We start from the raw sequence: 9,133 nt of genomic DNA, 5'->3' as shown, positions 1-9,133 counted from the left end.
TTTGTATTAATATTATTTTACATATTTTTTAATTCTTCCCTTATATATGGCTTCAACACAGTCACTTATTTAATATGTGTAATTTATAATGTGTTTTCTATTCAAATTATTTTATCAAATTAATTATGTTTCATATTTTGTTATGAATATTTTTATAAAGTTTTTTTATTTTTCTCACATATCTAACAATATTTACAACTATATTTCTAAGTAATGGTTATAAAAGAAAAAAAAAATTCTTAGGTAATTTATTTATTTTTTAAAAAAATTATCTCTTTTGTTTTAATGTTTCGCTTTTACTGGAAAAAGTTTATGAATCCGTCCTACTTCTTCGTCCCCTCAATCGAATTTCTGGCTCCGTCCCTACCTGCTATATATTCTTCAATTCCTAGCTCCATAGTGCTGAAGATTCAAGGCCAAAACAAGAGATGGAGAGACATTCAATCAAGCTGCTGCTCTTACTAGCCTTTTTCATGGTTGCATCTTGTTAGTTCTCTCTCTCCCTGTGTCTACACACACACACACATATATATATATATACTGCCTTTATTTATCCATATTTGGATTAACATAAATTATGATTAAGTGAGATTATTTATACATGTTGCAGTGTTGCCATCAATTATGATGGCACAGGTAAGTGTAGGACCAAACAAGAAGCAATTGTTTATGACTGGGCAGCTTTGCAAGTCTCATGATGACTGCAAAGCCAATAGTGTATACTCAACCAACTTCTGCATCAACGAAATCTCTGGATCTGAAATCGGTCATTGTGTTGGATTTGACTCCACTTTGGGTAATTTTTTTAGCCTAACTCTACATATTCCTCTTTGTTTTTATTTATTTTTATTTTTATTAATAAATATGAAAAATCTAAGGTTGGAGTCATCAACATGTTATTTTAAATTTGATTCCAATTTCATTTTACTACCAAATTAAACAAATAAACTTATTCTACTTAAATCTATTATTATTACAAAGGATTTGATTTCATTTACCGTTCTGATTCTAATATTTGAACCAAATCAATCTAATTAATATCAGAAATGGTGGTGAAGAAAAGCAAGGCAAAGGAGGGTGGTTGTGGGAAGTGTGAAACCGACGACGATTGCAAGAATTGTCCAGCAGCAGCTAGTTGCGAGAAATATATTATGAACGGCACTTGTGTGTGATCTTGTTCTGCTCGATATTAAAGATTTGCTACGTTCAACTTTATGTGTAACTATCTCTTATGTTTAATCGCATTAAAGATTTGCTACGTTCAACTTTATGTGTAACTATCTCTTATGTTTAATCGCACTGCGAATACAGCTGCCCATAGTTTAGCTAGGGAAGCTTGTTCTATGTCTGTGCGTCAAGAGTGGACGTCTTCCCCTCCTTTTATTGTCAAGGCTTTGTACTCAGATTTGAATTAATGAACTATATATTCCCAAAAAAAAATAAATAAATAAAAAATCCTTATGACTTGTTAAAAGAAGAAAAACACTCCGTTGGCTTTCCTGTAATAGGTAATAGAAGAAAAATAGTACGGAGTATATCACTGAAGAGGGAGATAGAAGGATGTACCAAACCATCCAACATTTGTTGTGGAGGATGTAAGTGTACAAGTTTAGTACACATTAAAATCTTGATTGGCTAATTTATTTAGTTTTAATTTAATTAGATTTAATTATATTTAAGATTAATTTAAATCTATTTGGACCATTTCCTATCTTATAAGATTACTAGTTTTTTACGCGCATTGCGCGAATGAGATAATGCCCAATGTTTTTTTAAAATAAGTATTTTAAAGTATATCAAGGCAAGATTATATTGGAATTGTTCATGCATAAATAATTAAATGTTGAATTTGAGTATTTAAATTGGTATTTCTAAGTTTACAAATGCAAGATAATATAGTCAAGATTGATTATAATTGTCAATAAAATAATTGTATGGGTATGGTTGAAACCAAATACGGGACATAAGGGAGAGCAAATAAAAATTAGAGCATAAAATATTAAATATATACTAATATTGTTTGAGGAGATTCTGGCAGTAGGATTTATGGTTAGAGTTATATAAAGACTTTAATATTAGAATTAGATTAATGTTGTAGTTATAATTCTATATTAGACTTTAATATTAGAATTAGACTAACGATGAATTAACGGTACTTAATAAAAAAGTTAACGGATCGGATAATCATATAATTAAGGATAAATTAGGAAATCTCAAAGAAAAATTAAAATCTGAACAATCTGAACTATTCATTTGATTTAATAATTTGACGGTCATTTTTTCTACCCAATGTTTATAATTAAATAAATATTTGAAAGTATATCAATGCAAGATTATATACGGGAAGTTCAACATATGTAATTTAATGTCTAATTTGTTTATTTCAATATGTAATTCATAGTATATGAATACAATGTAATATAGGAGATTCATTATAATTGTTACTAAACAAATGTTAAATAGTAACCAAGTATTTTTGTTGCAAAGGGTTCTAATATATTTAATGAATGCACATATATACAAGATCAATGAATGAATCAACAGTACCAGTCCTTTAGGTGTTTTGCTCAGTGTTCATTTAGTTCAACCATTATTGTTGAATAAATTATTATAGATAAAGAAATTCCTAATTTAAGGAATTTAGATGTAGTAAAAATTTAAAATTTTTAATTATAATGTAACACAAAGATATTGGACAATTAGAAAATATGATGTAACCCAAAGATTAAAATGCTAAAGAAAATGTTTTGGTTATTCAACAGTTTGAAGCAATAATTTGTTCCAAACCACTGAAAATACAAACATTGCAATTTACAATATTTTCACTTAGTGTTTTTGAGAATGATTTTCCCAAAACACATCTATATTAAAAAAAATTATTATTAAAATAATAATAATTATTATTATTATATGTATATCATTAGGTCATTTTAAATGTTAATTTAAACAGTTAATTTTTTTAAATATCTTTTTACCAATCGTTGATATAATTCGCTGGTCAAATCCGATAATATAATCCGTTGACGCTAACCACTAACTGCTGATTGTCAAACAAGGACATTGCGAGGTAGTTTCTCACTTCAATTTGTTGTGTGATTTGAATACTCTCTTTGTCAACAAATCATTCAAGTAGTTAATATGATTAGCTTTATTAATTTAAATTTTTTAAATTTTTTCATGGTATTAATAAAATACTTGGTAAATAAATATATATCATTATTTTGTATTATAACTTTGATATTTAATTAAAAAATAGTGCACAAAAAAAAAAAGATAATAGACAATGTACCGAATATAATTAATTGATGAATTTGAATGTAAAGAATTTTTACATTGGAGAAAAATAAAGAGAATATAACTAATGAAATTATTTCTCTTAATTAATTTATTGATAATGAATAATTTTTTTTTTAATAAAGACATTGTAGGGACAATGTAGCGAATATAATCAATTGATGAATTTGAATTTTGAATGTAAAGAATTTTTATATTGGAGAAAAGTAAAGACAATATAACTAATGAAATTATTTATCTTATTTAATTTATTGATAATGAATAATTTTTTTTTGAATAAAGGCATTGAAGACACATAATTTTAAATTAAAGAAATGCATATGTATTATTTTTCGTTTTAGCTACTAAATTATTATTTATAATTTAATAAGAGTAAGATAGAGTACTAATTATGGCAACTTTGATTGGGATGAGATTCGAACCTAAGACATTTCTTATTTAAATCAATGAGTAAGTTAACGGTGAACTAACATAAACTAACGGAAAAGATAATATTTAACGGAAAAGTTAACGGATAATCACATTCATTAAGGATAAATTAAGAAATCTCAAAGAAAAATTAAAATCTAATCAATCTGAGCCATTCATTTGATTAAAAAATTTGACCGCCATTTTTTCTACCCATCTACCCATTATAGGCCTAACTCTCTTGGGCTCTTATTAGTATATATATATATACTAGATTTTAAGTGGCTATCATTTATTGAAAATTTAAGAAAACCTAACTCTCTTGGGCTCTTATTAGTATATATATATATATACTAGATTTTAAGTGGCTATCATTTATTGAAAATTTAAGAAGAGAAAGTCAGCAGAGCACTCTCTTAGGCTCTTATTAGTATTAGTATAGTAGATTTTAAGTGACTATCATTTATTGAAAATTTAAGAAGAGAAAGTCAGCAAAGCATTCAGTGAAGGAAGTTCAAAATAGAATGTGTGGATGTGGTTTGTTGAAGATTAGAATGTGTGGATGTGGTTTGTTGAAGATTATGAATGTTATCTTTATGGATCAAATCTGGTAGATTAAAAGTTTTTATAAAAGGAAGATTCTTTTTTAGAAACTGAGGAATTGAGAACTCTTATTCTAAGTAAAAAAATATTTTACAAGCTCTTATATTATCTCTTTGATTATATTATTGTAGTTTAATTCTGGACTACACAGACAGTACCTAGTACGGCAAAAGAGCCATTTATACTTACCTCTTATAATACTCCTTGGTAAATATCTATAGTGGATTAGACAGACGTAAATTGTCCCGCAGACGTAGGAAAAGCGCTCCGAACTGCATAACAATTCTCTTGTGTTATTGTTTTATTTTACACTTTCAATTTTCGTTATTTACATTTGATTAACAAATATAATTAATGAAGGCAATTGTTGCATAACATAAAATCAGTGAAATTATAAGATTCATCTTGTATTCAAGATTCACGGTGCAATTTCAGAGGAAGCTCACTACATCCTTCCCCATATGTTTCTAAATCCTTCTTCGTGATTATTCAAATATTCTTCCTAACTCCATCCCAACAAAATTTGAAATATATTTATATATAGTGAACAACAAAAGTTTGAACCAATATATTCAATCTTTCAATTCTTACTCAAAAACTAGCATATCCAAGAAACTCACAAATTATAAAAGGTAGATTGCTGTTCAACAACATATAAACGGATAGGATTCAAGTACTCTTGTGGCTCCGGGCCTGAATTCATAATTGGAAGAACAAGAATAAATTCCTTCACTGTAGAAGCACAACCCCTTCAATATGAATAGCAGAACAAACAAATCTGGAAATGTATTTTTATTAATACCGATCAATGGAGATGGCATGTATATCTTATCTTAGCTCGAAGGCAGTTTCATTTGCACCAGTTCAGATGGAGGGCGTAAAATACAGACCATTTCCTTTGTCTTTCCAAAATAAACCTGCAAGTTTCAGGCTCTATGTTAAATATGTTATATCCCAAAGGAAAGGTTGTGATTAGCTGATGGTAGGAATTTGAAAACATTTTGCACAATGGCATTCAAGTAAAATATTACCTGATCAAGGGAGTTCCTAAGTTTGCCCTCCATTTCCTCAATCATCCTTCCCATGTTGCATAAATGACCCTCCGAGAGAGGGAATTGCATATTCATCTATTAGATATAGGGAACATTAATTAAAAAAGTAGCACCAATTACTAATCAATAAGTTCATGTGAAAAGCAGGATCGGAACAGAAAAATGCCAAGGAATTCAACCATGTAAGCCATCCACATTACTACTGAATTGTTAATATTAGTGAACATGCATAATGGAGAGATTTAGGCCTTGTTTATTTTTTGGTAACTCAAAGGTCGGTCAAGTTGAAATTGTGATCTTAGTTCTAGGAGGCCACACCTTGACAAGTAGGTTAAGCCACGAGTCATCAACAAATTAGCATAGTTATTTGTGGGGCAAAGTAAAAGTGAACCGTAATGCAAGAATAATAGCCAAAAGTATTCTTCGTAAACAAAAGAGAGCACTATTACAGGTATGGTTAACCTTTAAGAGGAAATGACTGTACAGATTTTACTAATTGGGGTTCATTTTGAATTGTTTTCAAAGCTATTATCATTTCCCAAGTTCAAGAGAATGTACCAGTGAACTCAAGGTCCTGAGACCATCCAGAATACATTTAATCATTTATCTAGGAGTGGAAAATTTTAAAACAAGTTAATTCCAGGAATGGTCCCTTGACTATTGACATTTACTAATTTTTATCCTTTTGACTTCCAATTGGACCATAAATGGTCCCTTGACTATTGATATTTACCTATTTTCATCCTCGACTTTCAATATGACCATAAATGGCCCCTTGACTATTGATTTTGTTTCAAATTTGGTCCTTCAGTTAAATATTCATTTAATAAACATTAAATTTAAGAATAATAATGTAAAAATTAGCTTCTTGTTGAGATGGACAAATTGAGTTCATAAATTTAATACATTGAGTTCATCATTGTGAAAAACTAAAATTTTTACATTATTACCCTTAAATTTAATGTTTATTAAAATGATATTTAACTAGAGGACCAAATTTGGAAAAAATCAATAGTCAAGGGACCACTTATGGTTAAATTGAAAGTTGAGGACGAAAATTGATAAAGATCAATAGTCAAGGGACCATTTATGGTCCAATTGAAAGTCGAAGAATACAAATTGATAAATGACAATAGTCAAGGGATCATTCCTGGAATTAACTCTTTTAAGGTTAAAATGTTGAGTATGAGTGATCATATGAAGTCATTCATATGCGGCATATCAGCGAGGAAAATTCTTTAAAATGGGGTTATTTCATGACGGCAATTACAAATAAACAGGAAACAAAGTACTAGAGAAGACAGGAAATACGAGAAAATTCTCCTATAGTTCCTTCCACCTTCTCCTTAGAATGAAGAAAAGCACTCCATAGTGAGACTCATAAAATAGCACCAAAAATAATACCACATATACTCACTATTTGTGCCAAATGGAATTTGTAATAGCATTGCCATTCTAACAAAGACTTGGGTGCACAATATGTTGAAGGAGGTTGGTATGGAGGTGATGAAGCCTATACGTTTATGGTGTGATAATCAAGCCGCTATACACATTTCAAATAATCCAGTATTCCATGAGCGTACTAAGCATATTGAGGTAGATTGTCATTTTGTGCGCGAAAAGATTCAACAAGGCTTAATTTCTATGGCTCATGTTCGTAGTGGTGAGCAACTAGCTGATTTGTTCACCAAAGGACTTAGTAGGGACAGGGTTGAATATATTTGTAACAAGCTGGGCATGCTCAATATCTATGCTCCAGCTTGAGGGGGAGTGTTAGAATTGAATAGACATGTATGTGAAGGGTCACAATTAGGTGAACAGACATGGATGTGAAGAGGCATAGATAACCCTCCCTTGTGTATATATAGAAGTGTCTCATACTGGTAGAAATACACACAGTAAACAGCGAAGCAGAGATACAAGGTCAGTTTCACAGACCTTCCTCTTTTTAGCTTTCTACAATTCAATCACATCACATGAGCAATTTGTTAAATTATATTTTCTTCTGATAAAGACTTTGAATGCACAACTCTAGAAACACTAACTGCAATACCTGTCTTCTTATCGATCCTGTCAAATTGAAGGTGCCTGAGGACTCATTATTTGTGGTCAAAGATAGCATCACAGTACTAGTCAGGCAGTAGTGTGCTGTCCCTTCTTCCTCTGGACCAACCTAAAACAATTAATCAGAATCAAATGATGAATTTTTATAAACTTAGTTATCTAGGAAAAAGTGAAGAAAAAGAGACCTTTTATCTTGCTTTTATTCATGTCATAGTCCAAGCATTACCTGGATAACATGTATAGCATCCCAGGCTCCTTCCTGCAGATATCCCCTTCTACCATGTCCAGATTTTGAGCCATCTATATCACCAAAGGCAATCACAGTATAGATCCAATAAAGAACAAAACAAATACGAAGTATTATTTAGTGGCAGGTGTCTACCTTTCTTTATTAAGAAGCAGGCAATGAAGCCTTCATGTTCATCTTCCCACATGTAAACTGATGAAATGCCACCTTCATAATACCTAAGAATAATTTGGTCAATGAAGCTGTTATCCAATACATAAAATAAATATAGCCAGTAACTCATTCCAAATTTAAGTAATCATGTTATCCAGAAGAAGAAAAGAGATGTCTCCAGCCTGGTCACAATAAAAAGTGATGTCATGAGGCTGAAGAGAACTAGCCAAAGTTTTATCAATCAAAAAATCACAGCAAATGACAAAGGACGAGGTAAGTAAAGGACCTCACTGGTCACGATAAACAGCAAAGACTTCATTTGCTTCAATTTCAAGTTTCCTCAACTCTGCAGATGGATAAGCTCCATCTTCTAGTGGTGGATGATACGTATTTGACAAAGGCGACCTGCCAGAGTGAAAATCATAATAAAAGGAAACATAGAATGACTTTCTAATTGACAATAAACAACCCAATAAAGAAGGCAATCTCAAATAACAGCAAAGAAACAATATACTCAATATTAGTACCACTCCTGGAACTTTGTCTACACCCCAGAGGCCTAACATTTTACAATTTAGTGCTTGCTTGGCTTGCAACTAATGGCCACTTATCTACTCCAGGAAGTCATAAGCTGGGCCCAACAATGTTTTTTTCAAAGTTCTTTGGGAGTAGACAAGAGGTTATTTGTCTGTTCTTTTGAGAAGAACCAAGTCAACCAGCCTGAGGCCTTTTTGAAAAGCTCTTTTTGGAGAAACATGGACCATTTAATGACAATTTTATATTCCAGAATTGTTATATTATTCATTGCAAATAATTACAAAGAAATATAATTTCTTTTTGTAAGCTATTTCTAAAATAGACTTTTTTTCCCTCTTATCTATTTGAGCCAAACAAGCATGTAGCACAGAGATAAGAAACTTTCTCTTTAATAAACGACTTCATATATTAAGATGCCACACATGGGTAAACTGGACAGCAAATCTAGTCATAGAAGAATAATATAGCAGTGGATTGTCAGTCAGTACTAGTACCAGTTTACTAAGTCATTTTCTGAATGGCAGTAATTGTAAATGTATTGAACATTTCCACCACATGATATAGGAGAATTATAGTTCTAGCTCCTAATAACACCAATATAGAAATAGTAATAAATGAGACATGAAATAAAGCAGTACCTATAGGAGTCAGCATCTCTGTTATATTCACACAATATGAATTCCTTTCCGGTTTCCATATCAACCATAACCTGATAAATGCAAATTAAAAACATCATAGAACTTATCCAACAAGAGAAGATTACTAGCATTAATTT

General features: G+C 30.6%; 2 protein-coding genes across 2 annotated transcripts in view; one reads left to right on the top strand and one right to left on the bottom strand.

Annotated features, from left to right (window-relative positions):
• Nucleotides 1-407: 407 nt before the first annotated feature.
• Nucleotides 408-1,390, top strand: LOC109151407. Its single transcript, XM_019299425.1, has 3 exons — nt 408-486; nt 611-796; nt 1,045-1,390. Exons 1-3 carry the CDS (start codon nt 429-431, stop codon nt 1,170-1,172), a joined length of 372 nt encoding a protein of 123 aa, XP_019154970.1. The 5' UTR covers nt 408-428; the 3' UTR covers nt 1,173-1,390.
• Nucleotides 1,391-4,816: 3,426 nt separating this feature from the next.
• Nucleotides 4,817-9,133, bottom strand: part of LOC109151406 (probable F-actin-capping protein subunit beta) — a 5,247-nt gene continuing 930 nt past the window's right edge. The window contains exons 2-8 of the mRNA XM_019299424.1: nt 8,997-9,067; nt 8,113-8,226; nt 7,804-7,886; nt 7,648-7,721; nt 7,411-7,530; nt 5,337-5,432; nt 4,817-5,222 (exon numbers count right to left, since the gene is read on the bottom strand). Of these exons, the coding sequence (XP_019154969.1) occupies nt 5,139-5,222; nt 5,337-5,432; nt 7,411-7,530; nt 7,648-7,721; nt 7,804-7,886; nt 8,113-8,226; nt 8,997-9,067 (642 nt within the window). The 3' untranslated portion in view covers nt 4,817-5,138. The remainder of the gene's footprint in view (nt 5,223-5,336; nt 5,433-7,410; nt 7,531-7,647; nt 7,722-7,803; nt 7,887-8,112; nt 8,227-8,996; nt 9,068-9,133) is intronic.

This window comes from Ipomoea nil, unplaced genomic scaffold (assembly GCF_001879475.1).
Source record: "Ipomoea nil cultivar Tokyo-kokei standard unplaced genomic scaffold, Asagao_1.1 scaffold2283, whole genome shotgun sequence".
Taxonomy (NCBI): domain Eukaryota; kingdom Viridiplantae; phylum Streptophyta; class Magnoliopsida; order Solanales; family Convolvulaceae; genus Ipomoea; species Ipomoea nil.
The sequence above is the reverse complement of the archived record's forward strand: the minus strand, read 5'-3'. Positions and strand labels throughout refer to the sequence as shown.

Excerpts from the sequence above, each read along its gene's own strand:
- LOC109151407 (XM_019299425.1), top strand. The coding sequence starts at position 429 with ATGGAGAGACATTCAATCAAGCTGCTGCTCTTACTAGCCTTTTTCATG. Across the intron at positions 487-610 it reads CTTTTTCATGGTTGCATCTT|TGTTGCCATCAATTATGATG; the intron begins GTTAGTTCTCTC and ends TACATGTTGCAG. Across the intron at positions 797-1,044 it reads TGGATTTGACTCCACTTTGG|AAATGGTGGTGAAGAAAAGC; the intron begins GTAATTTTTTTA and ends AATTAATATCAG.